Genomic DNA, 23,455 nt, shown 5'->3' on the forward strand with positions numbered 1-23,455 from the left:
CTTCCTCATCTTCCAGTCAAATTCTTTTTTTTTTTTTTTTTAAGATTTTATGTATTTATTTGACAGAAAGAGACAGAGAGAGAGAGGGAACACAAGCAGGGCAAGCGGGAAAGGGAGAAGCAGGCTTCCCACTAAGCAGGGAACCCGATGTGGGGCTCAATCCCAGGACCCTGGGATCATGACCTGAGCTGAAGGCAGCCACTTAACAACCGAGCCACCCAGGCACCCTTCCATTCACATTCTTAAAAAACTTCTAAAACTTGTATTAAAATATCCTGCTCCTCATCCAAATCGGTAATGATCTTTTCCTTCCCTGAAGCCTCACTGTGCTGCAGCTACAGCACTTGGTGCTTGCGGCTCTTTTGCTGTAACACTCCGTTTGTCCCAGGCCATGTCACCTTAGCCAGGAGTTCCCCGACAGCCCGACGTAAACTAGCCTCTCTCCATCTGTATAATATCACACACTTTTGTTTTCATCATTACACTTATCACTATCTGACGATTCATGCATTTTCTTCTTTATCCTCTGTCTCCACTCTCCAGCAGGTATGTGTCATGAAAGCGGGGATTCTGCTTACCTCATTAACTAGTGTTTTCTCTATTGCCCAGAAGAGAGAGGTGCAGTGGAGCCTAGTGAATACTTACTGAACGGCTGGCTGGCTGCCTGGCCGGCTGGATCCCAACTACTTAAGATCTATGAAAGGTATTAGCCGTAGAGGACCAACTAAAGCTGGTCCTTGTAAGATGTGTCAGTGGAAGTGATAGCTATCCTTGTTGGGGGAAGCACAATAATCAGGGCAGGACAGGAGATGCAATGTGGAATGTATTTGTGCTGGGCGGTTGCACCGTCGCTCAGTGAGGGAATAGCCCATCAGCAATGATGTGGAGTGCCTCATTAATGTAACCGTTTATTCTGACCTATCAGGCAATCCTTTTAAACTGAAAATTAATTTGACATTTTCCCAAATTGTTTCTGTTCAGTCACAATTTTACCGTTCTTGTGGGTAATTCCAGTTATTCAAAGCTCCACTTCATTCCTTTGGGAGCAAATTGTTTCACAGATAACAATGATAAGAAAATTAACTTAGAAAGCTCTCTAGCTGTTAAAACAAGAACCATGTCATTCCCATGGTTTTGGATCTTGGTTTTCTTTCCCATCATATCTTTTTAGTTTATATAGAATTGCAATATTTTTATTAAGAACATTCAGGCAGGCACCTGGTGGCTCATTCAGTTAAGCAACTGACTCGATTTCAGCTCAGGTCACAATCTGATCTCTTGTGAGATCGAGTCCTGTGTCGTGCTCTGTGCTGGGTGTGGAGCCTGTGGAAGATTCTCTTTCTCGGGGCAACTTGGCATAGTTGGTTAAGCACCTGACTCTTGCTTTCAGCTCAGGTCTGATCTCAGGGTCCTGAGATGGGGTCCAGTGTCAGGCTGCCCACTCAGTGGGGAGTCTGCTTGAGTTTCTCTGTCCCTCTCCCTCTGTGCCTGTATCCCCATCAAATAAATGAATAATTTTTTTTAAACTCTCCTTCTCTCACCCCCCCAACACTTTCTCTCTTGCTCTCTCTCAAAAAAAAAAAAAATGCTCAAGCATATTTCTAATGTTTTATTGACCTGTGATTACTATCTGAAAATCTTAAGAAGTGTAATTGGGTAATACTTAACAGCTTGACTTTAACCTGTTGACCAAATTGATTCTTTTTTAAAAAAATATTTATTTATTTGAGAAATCACACAAGCAGCGGGCTGGGGAGGTGGTTGGTAGCAGCAGACAGAAAGGGAGAAGCAGGGAGCCCGATGCAGGGCTCGATCCTAGGACCCTGGGACCATGACCTGAGCTGAAGGCAGACATCCAACAACTGAGCCACCCAGATGTCCCCAAACTGATTCTTGAGAATGGGCATATTCCCAGGTATTAGGATAAAATGACTAATATTTGTGAAGTGCCTGTTATTAAAATGCAAAGCCTTACCATGCAGTGAGGGGGAAGAAAAGGAGTAGCTTTAGGACTATGCAATTAGCAACACCCCTAAAGCAGTATACTTAGCATGTTGTCCAGCACATCTATTTTCAGGGACTCTGTTGGGCCTTAGCATTACATCCAAATTGTATGTGTGTGAATGTGTAGATAAGAAATTTTTTGAATGGAAGTTCCATAGCTTTCATTGCACTTCTGAGGAGGCCTGTTACCCTTGCCACCAAAGTTTAAGAGTGATGGCACACTAGGGGAAAATGAATAATTGGCACCAATATTTTGACAGATGAGTAGACTTAATGCAGCCAAGAATATGAAACACAGCATCTACAGAAGGGACTGACTGTCAGAGGTGACTGTCCTCTAGAAATGTGGTAGGACCCAAGCCCTAGTAGGGAGTTGGACTAACAGGAACAACTCAACTCTGTTCTAGCAGAATGCAATGGATTACAAATGCTGCATGTTCAATGGAACGAACTTACAGCCATAGAGATGAGAGAAAAAGGCTTTGTGAAAGAGGAAGAATTGAAGGAAGCTTTGAATGATAAGTTTGGACAAGCAAAGGCAGCAAACAGTTTCTCTTTTAGACAAGAGTTGAGAATATATAAATAATCCATATGGATATAGCCTGCGTCTGGGACATAAATAATTTTAGGTGAGAGTTATAGATTGAATAAATAAACTAATGCTGATTTCTGACCTTACTATATAAATGACGGAATGATTATTTCATGTTACAAATGAATCACCATATGGTCCATTTAATGTTAGTTCCTGAATGTGTTTCAAATGTTTTTTAATTTACATAAATTCACTTTATAATATTTCATGAATATGGATATTTCCTACGACAAAGTGATTGGAAATCCGTCACGTGTGACTGTATTGTTACAATTTCTTACGATTTTGTGATTTGAGTAATTATACAAAATCTTTTGTTACTCATCCAAGCATTAAAAACTGATACTGCACATAAATTCATCAACTGCTTCTACTATTCTGATCTAGATTCTAGAAAATATAAGGAGGCATTTTGCTATTCAGATGAATATAAACTGAGCCACAGGAAGATCTAAAGATTTTCTTAAGGTTGTTAAAAAATATCAACTCTTGCATTAGAATCCAGACTTCCTAGTTTATTTGTTTTTTCCTAAAATACTATATATAAAAGTAAGAAGAGCAGAGTATGGTGGGGGAAAGAAGAAGAAAGAAAGAACCAGCATTAGAAGGGTAGTAGGTAATCTGTGGTCTGACCCTAGACATGGGTATAAGTGAGCTGTGATTGCCTGGGATGCCTTTCCTTTTGGGGAGCTTGGGTTCTAAGTGTCAGAAATTTTCTGTTCAACTTGGATATTACTACGCATCTGGAACCAGTGCTGCCTCTTTCTCAAAGTGAAGAGCTTGGATCAGTTTCCTTATTTTATCTTCCACTGGGAAATACTCTGATCAGAGGAATCCTATCTTTTAAAATTGTGGAAAATCTTTCCTTTAGGTTGTAAACATTCCATGTTTGGTTTTGTTTTCTTAGTCTTAATCTAGTTCTTACTACTGACTTGTAAAAAAAAAAAAATACCACTATTTTTTTTTTACATTAGAGACAACAAAATGGCTTTCATAAGCTTAATTCTATATGTTCCATATCTTTAAATGTCCCAGGTTAAAGGAGCCATAGAGCAATATGAATGATACTCTTAACAGAGTCCTCTTTTCAGAATGAGGTATGGTGTATCTAACTGCATTAGTGATCTGTCACACCACAAAGCAAATGCTATGGTTTGTTTAAAAAATGTTTTCTAATGCTATCATTACATCCACTGTTAGCCTTCTGAAAATCAATGTGCTTTGAGCTGTGTTGTCATAAATAAGTGAGAGAAGAACATTTCTGTATGTGCAGGTATATGTGCCAGATCACAATTTTAAATCATGTAATGCATAGAATAAGGTATGTACCAATTTTCCAAAGGAAAGTTAAAACATGAAGTTACATATATTTGAAGTTCTTAACATAACTCTTAATTTATTTTTGGATTGATTTTAGAAACTTAAAGCTTAAAATGAGTAAGTGGGCAATAAAAAAAAAACTAAGTGTTTACATTTACTACAAAGTGCTATTCATCTCTCAAAGAACTTAGCATTATTAACTCATTACTCCTCGCAACCGCCCTGTAAAATGAGTAGTGTTCTCTTTCCCATTTTATAGATAAGGAAATGGTAGCACTGGGAGATTGAGGCACTTGCCCATAGCCACTTAACACCAGGTGCAGGAGTCTGAAATTGACCCCAGTTGTTCTGTTTAACCTCTGTGTTCAGTGCCCATGCGGTTGATTTCAGTATCTTTGAAATTACTCCATTTCAGCTATTGAGCTCTACTTTAAATCACACTGCATGATCTGAATAACATAGATATACAAGTTGGAAGTAGAATTTCCTGGAACTCAGTTGTAAAAGAAAAATATTAAATACTTAAATTTTCTGATAATTTTGACAAAGTTATGAGATTGAAGTTAGGATTTCACTGGTTCACAGGATAGATTGAGTTGTAAGAACAGCGACCTGTTAGAGGTACTTCTGGCATTTCAGAGATGTGTAATAGTGCCTAACAGTTCAAACACTGGACTCACAGATTTGTCCTAAAACTTTACTTGGTAAATTTCTCAATCCCTTAACTATAACATACAGCTTTGTTATCACTGCAAAAGAACAATACGAGAAGCTTTTACAGTTACATGAAAAGATGGAGAAGTTATACCAGAGTCTGATGGGATACTATGCCATCGATGTGAAGAAGATGTCTGTGGAAGACTTTTTTAATGACTTAAATAACTTCAGAACCACATTCATGGTATGTTAAAATTTTTAATTTGTTTTCTGAAAAGGTGTCTGGGTCTATACCATCGTGTCAATTATTACTTTAATTTCATTACTTTATTCCACGCTTGTTGTCTGTAGTAAAAACCTACCTTTCCCTATGTTGAAAGTTAGCTTTAAAAATTTCTGATTTTAATACTGTTGAAAAATAGGAAGTTTGTTCTCTTTTTGGCCTTCCCAACATTAAGCTGTAATTGGAAATTTTGATTGAAAATGTGACAAATTCTGAAGTTTTTCATAAAGACTCCCCTCCTGGCCAATTATAGAGCACTTTTGTAATATGTTTTTGGCTATGAATTTGTTTCTTTATACTTAAGATCAATTTGTATTTTTGTGGTGTAATTTCACCAAATTCCATGAAGCTCTTATGAAGCTCTTTTTCTTTTTTTTCCTTTTCTTTTCTTAATGCATTGTACAATAAGCTACCTGTGATTTGCCTCTGAATGGATTTTACATTCCTAGGGTTTCCTTTAGATACTTTAATAGGGAGGTCAGGTCTTTGATGTGGAATCCTTTCATTTAGGCATTAAAAAGATCTTTTGAAAAGTATTAGCTGATTAGATGAGGAAAAAAAACCACACACATATTAAAGTGAGAAAGCATTGTTGCCTCCCCAGGGAAACTGGTGATACATTTCTGCAATAAAAATTATGTTATTCTTAATAGATGGGTAAGTCATTTCTCTATTTCAGCAAATGTTTGTGGGGATTAAAAAGTTTCTTGAAGGGTAAAGAAAACTTGAATTTTAAAGAAGCTTTTCTTTTTACTCCTAGGAAAAATTTATTGCTGAGTGTATTGCACTTGGTTATGGTGAAATAGTCCTTTAATCAAAACTCAGTATTTTAAGGGAAAACTGGTCTACAATAAATACATGTTTGCCCATAGATTTAGTTTTTTCCCTCTACAAATTCAAAATGATTCTTTAGTTTTTCACTACCAGAAGTGGAAAAATTGGATTCAATTGATAAGGATATTTATTATGTCTCTATATGTGTGAAATATTATACAGTATATTTCACTTTTATATCTTATGAGGCAACATGGCCTTAGTGGAAGTAGCAAAGGCTTTGCAGTCTAAGAAAGTTAGGCTTGGATTCCACACTAATTATGTGACCATGAACTGATGTAACCTTACTGAACCTCAGTTTCCATATTTATAAATAGAAATATTAATTCCTTTCTCATAAAAGTGTTTATTAAACCAGCTACTATATATTAAATATTTATTGAAGCTCTTTGCACATGATAGTTGTTAAATAAATTAGTGTCTGGTAAAGGATTAATTTAGTAGGCTTGAGGTATTCCAACACTGCGTATTTCAAAGAAAGTACTCACCCTCCCCTGGCTCCTGGGAGGTCACCTGTAAGCCCTTAGAATACCCCGTCTCCTACAGATCAGATGTTTTTGGATGCCTGGGGCCTTGGACCAACCTATAGATTGTTTTGTTTTGTGGTTTTTTTTTCCATTTTATTTTATTTTATTTTACTTCTTTTCAGTGTGCCAGTATTCGTTGTTTATGCACCACACCCAGTGCTCCATGCAATACGTGCCCTCCATAATACCCACCACCAGGCTTGCCCAACTCCCCACCCCCCTTCCCTCCAAAACCCTCAGTTTGTTTCTCAGAGTCCACAGTCTCTCATGGTTTATCTCCCCCTCCAATTTCCCCCAACTCACTTCTCCTCTCCATCTCCCAATGTTCTCTGTGTTACTCCTTATTCTGCATAAGTAAGTGAAACCATATGATACTTGACTCTCTCTGCTTGACTTATTTCACTCAGCATAATCTCCTCCAGTCCCATCCATGTTGATATAAAAGTTGGGTATTCATCCTTTCTGATGGAGGCACAATACTCCATTGTATATATGGACCATATCTTCTTTATCCATTTGTCCATTGAAGGGACAGTTCTTCCACCATCTTGGTTCTTTCACAGTTTGGTGACCATTGCTGCTATGAACATTGGGGTATAGGTGGCCCTTCTTTTCACTACATCAATATCTTTGGGGTAAATACCCAGTAGTGCAATTACAGGGTCATCGGGAAGCTCTATTTTTAATTTCTTAAGGAATCTCCATACTGATCTCCAAAGTGGCTGCACCAACTTGCGTTCCCACCAACAATGTAAGAAGGTTTCCCTTTCTCCACATCCTCTCCAACTCTTGTTGTTTCCTGTCTTGTTAATTTGGGCCATTCTAACTGGTATAAGGTGGTATCTCAATGTGGCTTTGATTTGAATCTCCCTGATGGCTAATGATGATGAACATTTTTTCCTGTGACTGTTAGCCATTTGTATGTCTTCTTTGGAGAAGTGTCTGTCCATGTCTTCTGCCCATTTTTTGATGTGATTATCTGTTTTGTGTGTGTTGAGTTTGAGGAGTTCTTTATAGATCTTGGATATCAGCCTGGGGCCTTGGACCAGCCTACAAATAGTTTTTGCTAGAAATGTGATTTATGGGGACACCTGGGTGGCTTAGCGGTTAAGCATCTGTCTTCTTCTCAGGTCGTGATCCCAGAGTCCTGGGATCGAGCTCCATGTTGGGCTCCCTCCTCGGCAGGAAGCCTGCTTCTCCCTCTCCCACTCCCACTCTCTCGCTGTGTCTCTCTCTGTCAAATAAATAAATAAAATCTTTTAAAAAAAAAAAAAAAGAAAGAAAGAAAGAATGTCCATGCCTATGTGACTGACCTTCCCAATAAAAACTCTCGATGCCAAGACATGGGAGAGTTCCCTTTTTTGGTTGTACTTCCTATGCATTGTCACATGTCATTGCTAGAATAATGTAACTCCTCTGGGAGAAGTCAATGGTGATTTTAATCTGTGCCCTTTCACTGTAATAAACTGTAACCATGAGTACAAGAGCTTTTTTGGGTTCTGAGTCCTTCCAACAAATTATCAAACCAGAGGGTGGTCTTAGGCACCCCTGACACAATTATGCATAAAAATATAAAATAGATATATGGAATAATAACATCTATCATATATTGAGTGTTCTGTGAACCAGATATTCTTCCAAATGCCTTATATATGTTATCTCAGTCAATCTTCATAATAGTTTTCCATCTTTCACTGTTACCATCCCTCTGTGGCACAGAGATGGAACATATATGGCTTAATGTCATGTAGCTATAAAATGGTAGAAAAAGGGTTTGAACTCACCCTGTATGGGCTTCCTCCAAGAGCCTGTACAATTAAATGTTATGTGGTGCTCCTTCTCATGTTTTATAGCTTATATTCTGTTTTACAGATAAGATCACTGGCATACAAAGGGTTTTCTAATGAAACCAAGGGTGTACTGTTTTTAAGCATTTATATTGGCATTTGAATCAAGTCTAATTCCAAATTTTTTTAAAGATCTGGCAGGATTAAAGGGCTCTTGGCATTCTGGGGGTAACTTGGCCATTGTGTTACTAAGTGATAGGCAGAGAGAGAAAGTGTTTGAGTGGGGAAGCATTCAAAAGAGGAGGGTAATAGAGTGGAACAATACTTTGTTTATTTCTGAGTTCATATGGGTCCTAGAAGTAGATGCTGTCACACACATATGCACATTGTCCTGAGTTAACCTCATTAGAGCTAAATATAAAAAATGTTTTATTTTATTTTTTTAAATTTTATTTACTTATTTGACAGAGAGAGAGCACAAGCAGGTGGAGTAGCAGGCAGAGGGAGAGGGAGAAGCAGGCTCCCTGCTGAGTAAGGAGCCTGACGCAGGGTTCGATCCTGAGACCCTGGGATCATGACCTGAGCCAAAGGCAGTTGCTTAACCAACTGAGCCACCCAGGTGCCCCAAATATATTTTATTTAAATGAATAATTTGGAGCGGAAAGTTTCTTTTGCGTAAAAATAAAAGACTGGAAGGAAGTGGTTATATCAAGGTGGTGAATTTGGCACACACTTTTTATTGTTTCTTCCTTTCTGGTAAATATAGTTATACTGCTTGAATTTTAGACAGTGTATGTTTAAAAAGATGACAGTGTCAATATTGGCAAAAATTTTTGACAAATGGTTTGTTTTCTCAAATTCTCCTGATCCCTTATGTTGCTATTTAATTCCACACTATTCAGCTTTGAAAATCCAGTTAACTTCACTGAATCAGTGTGCAAATTTTAGCAACAGATGTAGTACTTTAATGTGTTAGGTTCTGTTCTGGAAAGGCATATCAATACAATAAGCAAAAAAAAAAATTTCTTTTTTAAGAAAATACTGGTAAGATACATTTATATTGTTACTTCATCCACTGGTCTTTAGGAATACTCCTGGCCACGAATGAGCAAATTTTACCATTAAAGTGGAGGTCCATTTTGTATTACGTACATGGAGTTGGAGCTACTGTCCTCATTCCATACCTGCCCACCCCCCCCACCAACTATGGCAGTTTTCCATGGAATGTTTTCTCCAAAGTTCAGATCCTTCTATTTATGGTTTCCTATGCCTGGAGCATTCTGTCCATATTTTGCCTGGCAGAGTTACTATACTCACCCTTCTGCTCTCTGCTCAGACTTTGCTTCATCTAGTTAGATGTGTGTCTATCTTGCTTACCTTTGTTTCTCTATTGTAACTCATGGCATTTATCTATTACTCAACAGATGGGTAAATTTGTTGAGTAAGAGTCTCATCTACAATGGGGGCCAGGCTTTATTAGCTAATACATATGATGCTAGCCAAGTGCCAGGTGCCCTATTCATTCATTTAACCCTAACAATTACTAGATGTCATATCCATGTTGGTATTATTCTCATTTTACAGATGAAAAAACTGAGGCTTATAGAGGTCGTGACTTGCCAGCAACTGACGGAGCTGAGGGGCTAACCCAGGGAGTCTTGCACCAGTTTATGCCATAGATGCTGAACTCTATTAATTCCTATTAAACATGAGAATTACATTTAAATGACTAACAGAACTAACCTGAAATTTAATACCTCCCCAAAATAAAATATGTGACCACTTTTATTTTTTTGCCACTTTTATTTTTAATAGTGATTGGTTTGTGAATAATTTATCCAAAAATATTTATATTTTAGAATTGTTCCAGAATTTACTCTTAAACAATTAAAGCCTGGCTCATTTTTATTTAAAGCCCTTTGCGATACCTTTTACCAACTCATGTAATCTCTTACCAGTGTTACTAAGATCTTTTAACTACATTGTTTGTATTTAGCTGTTCAGGTTCTTTTATATATTTATTTTTTTCCTTTCCTTTCTGAGAGCCCCTGCACAATAGCTAAAGAAGGAACATCTGTTCTAGACTGCTGCCTCAAGCCATGTAGACCAAGAGGCAAAAGTTCCATGATTGTGTAGCTTCCTCCGAGGAGCCCTGCTCATTGTGACCGCAGCTTACCTCACCTCTTTTCTAGTTGGAGATTCTCATCTGGCAATTCATTTGTTGTTGTTTTAACAATCTACTCTAGGTATATGGTTTCTATTTAGAAATACTGATCAATTTCCAAGAAATAGGGAATAAGTTTCCATTATCATCTTATTTAGCTCTATTTTTATTGTTGTCTTCAACAAGACAAACCCCAAAACAACTGCCACTAATCGAGTGCCTGTTTCTTGCTAGAATCCATGCTAGATGCTTTATGTGCATCATCCAGCTTTGTCTCCCCAGTGTTCTTGTGAGGTACAGAATGTCACCCGTGCAGTATTGAGGGCTGGGGGGGGGGGGTGGTGGCAGTAAAGAATCTGAGTGCCTTTTCAGAAGGCTTCAGAATTGGTAGGGGCTTGGATTTGAATGGAAGCCTGCCCAACTCCAAAGCCTGTACTTTTGAAAATATTTCCAAGTAGACTATTGCTCAGAGAGTTTGGAAGAATTGTTAAAATGTGATTTTTAAGGGCATTTTTGGTAATTTACTAGAGGGAATCAGCACAAGACCTACTTTATATCCTCATTCCTTAATAACTTTCTGTCTACATTGATGGGTTCATGGTACAGAATGGTTGCTGGTCTGGTTCTATTTCACAGCATAAAATGTTCTCTTTTAAAACTAGAGGACTGGGGCACCTGGGTGGCTCAGTGGGTTAAAGCCTCTGCCTTCAGCTTGGGTCATGATCTCAGGGTCCTGGGATCGAGCCCCACATCGGGCTCTCTGCTCAGCGGGGAGCCTGCTTCCCTTCCTCTCTCTCTCTCTGCCTGCCTCTCTGCCTACTTGTGATCTCTGTCAAATAAATTAAAAAAAAAAAAAAAAATTAGAGGACTACTAATGTACCCAAAGGCTGAGGATGAGGGTTAAGGTTAGGGGTAGAGAGTCAACATCTTCCTGTAATAGATTGTTGTTTCCTGTAGGACTCATGGGAACCATAGAATTCAAATTGGAGATACTAGGTGGGACTACTTGACCCCACACTGTAGGCCGAGTATGTTGGTGTCCTCCCAGGCATCAGGCTTCATCGGGTGAAGTTTATGCCTTCTGTTGTGTAGTGTTGGACAACAATAATCATCGTTTTCCACTTGTAATTGGTTTTAGACTCATTGTTACATACAATTACCAATGTACCCATTAAAGAGGTGTGGGCTTCTATAGGATGAATTGAGCCCATTACGGAATTCTCATTGGCTTTACTAGGACCCTCCACCCACCCCCCATCCTACCTAACAGCTCTAGCATGTTCACCTTGGTTCTTTGAATTGAGACCTAATTTTCATGTGTCTCGTTGGGCCCTGTGGTCTTGAAGCATAATGTTTGTCTTGGCCCCACTTCTCACTCATATTTATATTAGAGAACTTTTCTCAAAATGCCTTTACACACACCTGAAGCTTGTGGTCTCTTCTTTTTTTTTAAGATTTTATTTATTTACTTGACGGCCAAGATCACAAGTAGGCAGAGAGGCAGGAAGAGAGAGGGGGAAGCAGGCTCCCTGCTGAGCCGAGAGCCAGATGCGGGGCTCGATCCCAGGACCCTGGGATCATGACCTGAGCCGAAGGCAGCGGCTTTAACCCACTGAGCCACCCAGGTGCCCCTTGTGGTCTCTTCTTTAACATTTTTGTTTCTTATCTTGGTGATGCTTTCCTTTTCCATCACTGAAAATTCTTTTGCTATTCTTTTTCTTTAACCAGAGTTATTAGCACAGTGCAACAACACTCTTAACTCCTTAAGCAAATTTCTACTGACACCTTGTTTATTTTGCTTAATGACCTCATCCTAGAGAAATACTTCTGAATGCTTCCCCTCTTGGCTCTCCTTTGTTATTTGTTCCCTTATAGATAACATGTTTGAAAACAATTTTCCTACCAAATTGTACTTAAGAATAGTCATTTTTCTGTGTATTTGAACTATAATTGATACACAATGTTATATTGATATCATGTGTACAATGTAGTGATTCAGCACCTCTATACATTATGCTATGCTCACCACAAGTGTAGCTACCATCTGTCATGACACAACGTCATTGACTATATTCTCGATGCTGTATCTTTCATCCTCATGATTTGTTCATTCCGTAACTGGAAGCCTGTATCTCCCACTCCCCTTCACCCATTTTGCCTGTGCTCCCAGCCCTCTCCCCTCTGACAGCCACCAGTGTGTTTTCTTTATTTGCAGATCTCTTTCTGTCAATTTTCTGTTTTAATTAGACATATGTAAGCACTGTGATGACCATCTGAGTTTACTATTTCATATATTCCCATACAGAATTGGTGTGATTGCACTTAAAGAAGTCAGACTTTTTTTTTTTTTGCTTCATGTAGTTCCTTTTCTGCTCATTTTCTGTAGGGATTGTAAAGTAGCAAAAAAGATCAATGGACATCCTTCTTTGTCTTTTCTCAGACCCTGCATATCTGGGCACCCCACTTTAAGGTTAAGATTTTGAAAATGAGAAAAGCAGTCCTGCCTTAAAAGCAATTACTAATGCATACACAAAAGGTGGGGTAGCCTCTGTTAGATATTTTCTTTTTCATGCACTGGATTTGGGTGTATGTGCTGAACATTGCAATTTTTCTTGTCCCTAAAGTTGAAACAGTTTCTCCCTAAACTTCCTTCCCTGCATAGAACTGTGTAATGGCTGAATTGTGTAATGACAATCACAGAGGAAGAATTCACTCTCATTTCTTCAGATCTTAAGTGATTTATGAACTTGACCTACGGGAAGCCTAACCCTGGCTGCTTATTTTTGATGGTGGTATTTTGCCATCTGCCTTATTTTTGCGAAGATGGCGGTGGCTGAGAGTGCGGGCTCTGGTATCAGAGCATGTGGGGTATTAGAACCATGGGCAATTTACTTAACCTTACTGAGCCTGTTTTCTGTTAATAACACCATGTGTTCCTTAGGGATGTTCCATATTGAAGATCAAATCACATAATGTACACGCACCCTCAAAACAAGTTAGCTTTCTACAAAGAATAGAAGTAATTTTTACCTTCACCATGTCATTATAACAGGATCAATATTTTAAGTATTGTGTCCCTTTTTTATTTTATGCTTCCACATAGACACTTTGAACTAAATGAATAGTTGTTTTTCATCAATAGCTCTGTGTTTAGATTATTTCTTCAATTTTGTTCAAGTTATGTTTCATCCTGTTAAAGATCCTTCATTCATGCTACTTGAAGACTTTAAGTTAATTTTTGGTTCATGCAGGTGAAATACGCTGTGTAGTGAACAAATGTAAAATCAGTTATAACTCATTTAATCTTGCTGCATGGATTGATCAAATACAATCTACTGAATACTGAAACTAAAGTAGTGATTTGCCAAACAAAAATGAACTCATCCAATGAGGGGATATTTTTAGTATAAAATTTTCTTGGTAAAGAGGGCAACCAGAACAAAACTGATTATTTAGGTCACAAATTTGATGCTTGTCAACTTTAAATGTCATTCCTGATGACCATCGTATGGACTAACTAGCTGACCCATAGGAACGTCGAAGCACTACGCTTTTCCCTGTGTGCTCTTTAAATCTTGTAGATTGACTCATGGTGTTATCAGACCAATGAAAACCATGTAAAAGTCCCATGGTTGGATGTTGAGCCCACTTGTGTAATTATTATAGGAAATATCTTCTCTCCTTGCTTGTTTTGGTGAGTTTACGGCTTAAAAAATGTCTTTAGTGGCAGTATTGCTTTCTGAGATCATACTGGGAGGTATAAAGCTCCAAACCTAGAACAAAACAAATATTTTAGCTGTAGGATGTTTTCTTTATATCCTTTAAATCTGATTTTTTAAAGAATTAGAGCTATTCCAGGTGCTGAATATTTTGGGTTTACAACCTTGAAAAAAATTCTGATAGGTTCTTCTAATCTTTACTTTTTAGACTTTTCACAGTGAAATGCAGCTAGACTAATTGACTTAAATTTTCTCTTTACCAATAGGATTTATTCTTACTATGCCTTACTCAGTGGGGTTACAAGTACATCTGATGACAGGTTCTATAGGATTAAATGACTGGTAATTTGTACTTCCCTTTTACTTTTTAAATATCTTGTTCACTGAAATAATAACAGCAAAAGGTAAAGACTAGATTATTCTAATAAAATGATAAGGTCAACTGTTGCTAGGCAGTGGAGGGAAAAGAAATAAACTAATACATAATAATAAGTATATTAACCGATGTAATTGAAAAGACAACATTAAAGTAGGGGACTACACACAAAAATGAATAAAATGGTATCCTCTTTGTACATCAGATACACTGGTCTTCTACATTCTGAATGGAGAGAGAGCACACACTGTTTACTTAAGCCTACTTTTAATGTTATGTCTTAAACATTTCCAGATTTACATGGAAATTGTAGGCCTGTAGCTGGATGTTTTCCTTGAATAGGTAATTAGCAGTAGCTCAAAAACAAACAAAACTACCCTATCGCTAAGCCTCCCTTTAAGCACTACACTTCATGACTACCTTCTTTTGCCTAGTTGTGCCTTTATTTAAGCCTCACAATTGTGGAAAAACAGTATTTTTAGACTACTTCAGAGCATAAAGGAAGAAAACACATTTAATGGAAAATCCGGTTATACTTTGGGAAACCATAATTGTGAATATTCCATACTTCTTCTATTAAAGAAGTTGTAGAACAGATTGAACTATCTCATTTATTTGAGAATGTTGCAAAATGTATGACAAAATCACCAACAAACTCATTGCGTAATTATATAGGTTCAATAATGTTAAGTTCCTGATAGGCTTATAGGTAATTTGCTGTTTCATCTGAAACTGATTTTTACCAAAAAGAGCACCTTGAAGCTGAAATAGTTTAATCATCAGGACCTGCACATTCTTGGGGACATTCTCAAAGAATAGTTTCCCATTTTCCTAAGTTTCATGGACATGAAAAGTTCAACCAATATTACCTTATATTGAATGTTAAGATGATGAATTGTTTGTGCCAGTATATAGTATATCATGCTTTCCTGTTCTCACTGACAGCATTTTTTTCATTGAATTTGGTAATACCAGAGAGTGTAATTAAATTTTTACTGTCATTCTAGATTCCTCTCTAAAGCATCTACTTATACTGTTGGAAATAGGGATTTCTAAGAATAACTCATTTTCCACAAGGTAGTTATAGTCCATCGTTTCTGGGTGTTTTTGTTTTTGTTTTCTTATTTTTTTGTTTTTTGTCTTTAGGGGAAATTTTGTATTTAGTTACAAAAGAAAATCTTAATGGAAAATGGGCAAATAGGTCACATATGTTTTATATTCTTTTTTTTTTTTTTTAAGATTTTAGTTATTTATTTGACAGAGAGAGAGATCACAAGTAGGCAGAGAGGCAGGCAGAGAGGGAGGGGAAAGCAGGCTCCCCACTGAGCAGAGAGCCCGATGCAGGGCTCGATCCCAGGACCCTGGGATCATGACCTGAGCCGAAGGCAGAGGCTTTAACCCACTGAGCCACCCAGGCGCCCCTATGTTTTATATTCTTAAAGACTGTTGTGACTGGTGTTAATTATAAGAAAAATAATTCTTCCGTGTTTCGGTATAGGAATATGTACGGGAATACATATTTAAGGTTTTCTTAGTTAAAATATTTCCCATTTCTTCCTGAAAATGTGATCATCAAGAATTTCTAGAAAGCAGTCATTTAGTATGTTTGACATTGAGTCTTCTCAAAATTGAGTAAACTGCTAAAAAAGCATTTAATGGGAATGTGTTGGACCCTTGCGTGGTTGTTTACTCTGAGAGAATTAGCCTGTGTTGTCATAGTACCTGATACCCATCCCTCTGGAAAGCATGCAGATTTAAATTCAGTTTGTCTAATCTTATTTTAGGGATCTGAGATAAAAGTTAAATACTTAAGTAAGAAGAAAAAGTTTTGAGTTTAGTGAAAACTGAAGAGATCGCTGGTTTGCATAGTTTAAATATTCATTAATGTTGAAAGAAATATAACTCTGAACAAGAAGACATTTATAAACTTTTCAATGTTTTTTCATATAATAAGCTCTCCAGTCATTTTCAAAGTTAACAATATATATAGAATATTATCATATGTTGAAAATGTTGAGTTGGGTAGACAAAATTGTTTAAATGAGCTAAGAGTCAGAAATGGAGTTGCAGTATGATTAAAAAGTGTCTGTGGAAGTCCACTTGTGTTTTATATTCTCATTTTTATACTATAATTTTTCTCTTTAAAATAAGACAAATATTTTTGACAAGAAAAAGTATGTTTGGAATATAGACTACTAAGCTTTTTCGGAAGGAGGCGATACAAACATCAATTTTTTAAATTTTGCTTTTGAGGGGAAGAAAACTGAATTGTGTCATTGGACACATTTTTAAGTTAATTTATCAAGAATGTTTAATTTCGGGCACCTGGGTGGCTCAGTGGGTTAAGCCTCTGCCTTCGGCTCAGGTCATGATCTCAGGGTCCTGGGATCGAGTCCTGCATCGGTCTCTCTGCTCAGTAGGGAGCCTGCCTTCCCCCTCCCTCTTTGCCTGCCTCTCAGCTTACTTGTGCTCATTCTCTCTCTGTCAAATAAATATATAAAATCTTTTAAAAAAATGTTTAATTTCAAAAGCAAGCAATGCCTTGGGGGGAAATACTGTAGGAAACTAAACTCTTTTTCAGAATAAAATCTCATTAAGTATATTAGATTTAGAAGTATTAAAAACATTGTATCTATAAATGAAAATATAAATATATAATTTTTTAATGGTAAATAACTAGACTAGAGAATAAGAGTATACCTTGCCTCCCATATTTAATTCACATCTGTACCTTCCCTGCCAAGTAATCCAGCTATATTAGATGTATGCTTTGGAGGAACTTCCTATCAAGTCAGTGTACAGTCATATTCCAACATCTCTGAATGGAAAATATTTGTATTCTTATAGGGACCCTGAGAATTGACACTCCTCCATATGCTTTATAGAAGCGTATATAATCAATGCAAGCTAAAAAGTGGCTCTTGCTTGAATTGTTGCTGGATAAATAATTGTGTGGGGCATTTCACCAATGATATAGTAATGGAAATAATATAAGTTAGTAATATTGCTAATATTATTAATAATTGCTGCATTTATATAGGTTTTACTGTGTGCCTGGCACTTAATTCTTATAATATCACCATAAAGTGGGTGTTATTTTGCCCATTTTACAGAAGAGGAAACTGAGACACAAGACTTTAGATTTCTTACCATGTTACTACCTTTCTAAGAAGCAATAATAAACAGATTTTTAAAAATCATTTCTGAAAGTAATAAAATGTCATTCTTACTGTATTTTTGATGATATTCTTGATTGTCCGGTCAACAAACTTATTTGAGTGACTGCTCAGGACCTTATATGGTTGTTCAATGATGAATTGTTTACCTTTGGATCCTAAAACACGTATGCATAAGTTGCCCAGAAATATATATAGTGTATAAGAACTGCCACATTATACAAAAGTATTTAAGAAATAAAGATCTATGTGTTGATCAGCCTTTTATAAGAACCTACTTGTGAGAATTTTCTCACAATATAGTATAGACTCAAAGATCAATCCCACTACAATACAAGCTATTTTAAAACATGGCTGTCTTGTGAGAAAGTGGGGGAAATCTTTAAGGGCAAAGGGTTGTTTTTCATGAACATCTCTCTGTTAAAGGAGCTCCCAAAGCAGGGATTGGCTAACCATTTAATGGGCCAGGTAGTAAATACTTGCAAACCAGATGTTAAAAATTACTCAGCTCTGCAGTAGCAGTATAAAAGCAATCGTAAGTGGTATGTAAGTGACAGGGTGTGGCTATGTTCAATCCAAATATTTAGAGAAACTGCTGGCCAAGCCACAAGTGTATTTTGCTGACCTCTACTTTAAAGAATATATTTAAAGAGGCAACATTTTTTTTCTTCAGAAAGAAAGAATTGAGAGACAAATTTCATATCTATTATGAAACTAAATATAAAGAAAGTATACAATAAAACAATGTTTAACTTGTTTTTTAGAAAAGGGGGTTCAGAGCTTAACTCCTGGACAGAATTGTGAAATAAATTGAACGAGGTATTTGGAGTTCAGGTGTTAATATTTTCTGTATTGTTCAAAGGAGAAGAAGGGAGATAAAGCTATCAGTGAACTTTCAGGTCTTGTTAAATTAATTTGTGTGATAAAATTACAAGGATAACCAGTAAAAGGATAGACGTATCCGGTATACATTCCAAATCACAGAGGGAGAAATTGACCGAGAAAGACATACAAAGAAAATTAATAAGATGCATAAAGAAGAGCCAGTAGAAGGATTAAAATAAAGTGGTAGAAACAAATATTTTATAAACCACAATAAAATTTTTAGAAGACTAAGATTGGATAAACAAAACCTAGCCTTATGCTGTTTGAGACCTACCTATAAACCAGGTATGTGGCAGTTTGAAAGAACAGCTAATGAATACAATATTAACCAAAAGAAAAAGGGAAACTATGTTGATAACAGACAAAATAGACTTAAGACAAGGGAATGTTACTTCATGATAGAAAGCTTAATTCATCAGAAAGATACAATTCAAAAATTGGCATGAGCATAATAACATAGCACCAAAACAGACATGTAAAAATTTATGATTTCTAGAGATAACTTGGCAGATTTGGCATTATATTGGGGGAAACTTCAACAAAGTTCTCTAATTGATATAGCATTAAAGATATGGGAGATTTAAACAATTCAATTAATAGAGTTGATTTGATTAATATAGAAAGAACCCAACTTGACAATTAGGAGTACACTTCTCAGTCATAAGTGGCGCTTTTACCTAACTAATCATGTACTAGAGACCATGAATGAAATCTTGATAAATTTCTAAGCTGCAGCTTTCTTCATTAACTACTGTAATATGCAATTAGCAATCAAATTTGAAAAAGGATGAAAATTTAAAACCTCTGTTTTGAAAATTCTGAAATTACATGAAATAACTCATGTTAAGGAAGAAATCATAGAGGAAAATTCGTCCTGAACAATAGTGAGAATACTCCACGATTTATGGAATGCAGTGATGGTGGTATAAAAAAAATTGTACCCTAAGTGCTCATGTTAAAAGATTGGAATGACTGGAGAAAAAAAATAAGCATCTGACCTCACAAGTTAAAAAGGAATTGTATAACCCTAGAAAAAAATAAGGAAACAAAGGAATGAAGGAAAAAGGACTTAGAGAATTTTTGAAAAGCCAATTTGTCATTATTTTGAAAAGACAATTAGGGGGCGCTTGGATAGTTCAGTGAGTTAAGAATCTGCCTTTGGCTCAGATCAGGATCTCAAGCCCGCTCCCTGGGGCTCCCTGCTCAGGGGGGGGGGGGTCTGCTCCCTCTCCCTTTGCTGCTCCCCCACTTGTATTTCCAAAAAGATTAATCAAGAAAAAGGAGCTATTGAGGATATAACAAGGATTATAATTACAGATACAGAAGATAGTAAAAAGAGGCAAGCATAATTTGTAGGCCAGTAATTTGTAGGCAAGTAAAATTTGTAGGCCAGAATTAGGTTGATGAAATAGGTAGGTTCCTAGAAAAACTACTATATATTGAAACTACTTTAAAAGAAAAAGAAAGCTTGAATAAGCCTATAAGATGATTTCTTTAGAATCTTTGAACAAATTAAATACTTGGCTCAAAAAGTCTTAGAGATGAGTTTTACCAAATTTAATGAAATGATTATTCTAAACTGATAGAATATAAATATCTATGCATAATGACCAAATGTTCAAAAAGAAAATGCTTCATGTCCAAGTTGAGTTTATCCCAGAAATGAAAGTGTGGTTTAATATTAGACTATCCATTAATATAATTTACTGCATTAAGACTTTAAATAGATTGAGGAAAACATTTGATAAAATTCAACCCTTGTTCAGATTTTAAAACAAGAACGATAACCAGTCAAACCCTCTACCCCTAAGTAGAGTACTAGGGACAGAGAGAACCTTCTTAGCCTAATAATAGGAATTTAGTTCCTGCAGTATGATAAAACAAGAAATAAGAAATAGAAAATTTGATAACCAAGTAACCATTCTTTTTTTTTTTTTTTTAAAGATTTTATTTATTTATTTGTCAAAGAGAGAGAAAGAGTGAGCACTGGCAGACGGAGGCAGAGGGAGAAGCAGGCTCCCTGCCGAGCAAGGAGCCTGATGTGGGACTCGTTCCCAGACGCTGGGATCATGACCTGAGCCGAAGGCAGCTGGTTAACCAACTGAGCCACCCAGGCGTCCCCCAAGTAACCATTCTATATGGTTGTCTATTAATAATATGAAAAGGAAGCCACAAGAAAATTATTGGAAATAAATTTTATCAATGGAATATATAAAAGGTGTATTAGTTACAAAACATTAGAAATCATAGTTTTTTTAAAGACACCATTTAAAAGAATAGTAGAAAATACAGAGATTAAATCTAACATAAAATGTCTAAGACCTAGATGGAAAAAGTATAATTCTTTTTCAAAAGACTTTAAAAAGGCCCAAGTTAATGGACAGCCACATTATGTTTATAAATAGACTCAATATTATGAAGATACCAATTTTATTTACATAAAATCTGCAGAATCAGAGCAAATCCTGTTCAAAATCCTAATAAGCCTTTTCAAAAACTGCAGTAAGTTTTCTCTGCAAAATAGGTAACTGAGGAAAGGCTTAAGAAAAGGGAAGACAATTCTAAAGAAGAAAAATCAGGCATAAGCTATAATATTTTGGACAGTGTTACTGATGCAAACAGGGATATATTGGATCAGATGGACTGAAAGAGTCACCAGCAACAGCACATATATGGCCACTTCAAATCCAGAAGAGATGACTTTGCCAATCAGTGGGCATAGAGTGGGTTAGTTGTGAAAGTTACAGTTCAACCTTTTTCCATAGGAAAGAGTAAATAGGTTCCTTACCTCACACCATTCAAAAACAGTGACTCCAGATAAAGTAGCTACTAAAGTGTGAATAGGATTATTAAATTTTTAAGAAGAAAGTATAGAAGAATCTCTTTGTCTTTGAAGTAGGGAAGGATTTCTTAAATAAGGTATAAAAGGTGCTAGCATTAAGAGAAAAGATATATTTGACTACATTTAAGAACTTCTGTTTACTGAAGGACTACATATGTAAATGAAGTATGACAGCTAAAATCTATTTACAGAATAAACTGCCTAAAGATTACTATCGAGAATATTTAAAGACCTGCAAATTAAGAAAATGATAACCTAATAGAAAAGTGGGTAAAAGATACAATTGGCATTTCACAGAGTAGGAAATACAAATGTTTCATAAACATGTGAGAAGCAACTTCAGCTAATAGCAACCATAGAAATACCAGTTAAAAGCACCATGTGATACTATTATAAGCTTGCCAAATAGAAGACTGATGATAACAATTTGGTTAGTATGTAGGCTATGATTATGCACTGATGGTAGCGGTATCTTTTGGCACAACCATTTAGGAAACATTTTGACACCATGTAGTAAAATGGAAGAGGAACCTCTCCTTTTATTCACCACCCAGCTCCACTCCTACCTGAGAGAGGAGTGGCTTTCAAACTATTTTGGTCATAATCGACACTGTCAAATAATATTTTACAAGGGGACCTAGCACTCCTTAGAACAAAAACAAAAAGCATCAACAAAGAATACTTATCCTTACTGCTTGTGTGTTACATTCTAAAACGTTCAGTTCTCTTTCACTTAAAGAAACTGTCAACAATTTCTAAACAGATTTAAGAACCACCTAATGGGATCTACCATTAAAAAACTCTTACACAGGGGCGCCTGGGTGGCTCAGTGGGTTAAAGCCTCTGCCTTCGGCTCAGGTCACGATCCCAGGGTCATGGGATCGAGCCCCGCATCGGGCTCTCTGCTCAGTGCCTCTCTCTGCCTGCCTCTCTGCCTACTTGTGATCTCTGTCTGTCAAATAAATAAATAAATAAAATCTTAAAAAAAAAACAAAAAAAAAAACTCTTACACATAGGTACAGGGAGACATGTGCAAAAACACTGCTTTCAGCATTTTTCATCATAACCAAAAACCCAAAGCAGTTCAAATCCCACCGATCGGTGAGTAAATAATAAAATAACTTAATATTATAAACAATGAAAATGAGATTCTGTTTATATCTAAAAATGTGAATGAGTTCGAGAAATATGTTGAGTGGAGTAAGAAAGTCACAGAAATTTATAAAAAAGATGATGAAATTTTTTTTAAAAACTCAAAGATAATGTTTAGGAGAATAGTCACAGCTTATGGAGGATTACATTCTGTCAGACTGTTCTAAATTCTACAAACACACGCATGCACACACACACATGTGCTTATTGAAAGTCATTGGCTTTGGGTCATTTTGGTTTCTCTGGGACAAAAAGGTGTGATGCTATAATGTATATTTAAATTAGTGGCAAAGTTCTCATTATATTATGCAGAACACAAATTATGGGAAATAATTGTGCGCTCATTTTCTTTTGGAATACACACACATATGTACATGTATTTGACATTTATCTCTATTTGTATACACTTATTTATTGACTATGTATTTTTATAGAGCTATTTTAGAGTCTCCTATTACCATAAAATGCATGTGAGCCTTAGGAGCTCAGGTAAATTATTGATTATGACTTTGAAGTGAACAGTCAAAATGTGACTGAAGTTTTAAAACTGTCTGTGGTCATTGCCCAGAGATCTTTCAGGCAGGAGCATTTGCCAGGTTATCTCAGGGACATTCTGCAAGCACCCAGAGAAATTTTTTTTAGCACTGCATAGCTGAAAGTACTTGGTACAGTTCAATTTATTTGCCAGTTGACTAAATAGAAAACCAGGTCAAGAATAAGGTAAACATCTCATAATGTATATAAACTCGTCAAATCACTTAAGTTGTGCACTTGAAACTAATGTAATGTTGTGTGTGAACTATACTAAAAATAAAAAATTAAAATGAGAGGATTAAAAAATTAATGTCTTACAGCTATCTTCATGTACAGCTCATAACTTTTCTTTCTAGCTTTGTATTGAGAATGGAAGTAACCAAGAGGCAATTGTATCTAGAAAAATATGGTTCTCTAACTGTTCATCTTTTCTGTTTTCTGCTACTTTTGCTTCTCAACATTTAGAATAAAAGAAAATTCCCAATTACTGTTTGAACTGGGATATTAGTTTCAGACTAAATACCTATTTCTATGCTGTCTGTTAGTATTTTTCCAGCCAAAATTCTTCTAGTAGTTATAATGTCAGAATAAGATATGTTT

The 23,455-nt window shown here is 36.3% G+C and overlaps 1 protein-coding gene across 4 annotated transcripts in view; it reads left to right on the forward strand.

The window, feature by feature from the left end:
- DIAPH3 (diaphanous related formin 3) overlaps positions 1–23,455 on the forward strand; it is a gene marked incomplete at its 5' end in the record, with an annotated part of 496,633 nt that overhangs the window by 310,842 nt on the left and 162,336 nt on the right. For all 4 annotated transcript variants that reach the window (XM_080798921.1, XM_080798920.1, XM_080798922.1 and 1 more), the window contains one exon: positions 4,658–4,820. In XM_080798921.1, coding sequence (XP_080655047.1) covers positions 4,658–4,820 — 163 coding nt within the window. The remainder of the gene's footprint in view (positions 1–4,657; positions 4,821–23,455) is intronic.

The sequence above is a fragment of the Martes martes genome (genome assembly GCF_963455335.1).
Source record: "Martes martes genome assembly, chromosome: 3".
In the NCBI taxonomy this organism is placed as follows: Eukaryota; Metazoa; Chordata; class Mammalia; order Carnivora; family Mustelidae; genus Martes; species Martes martes.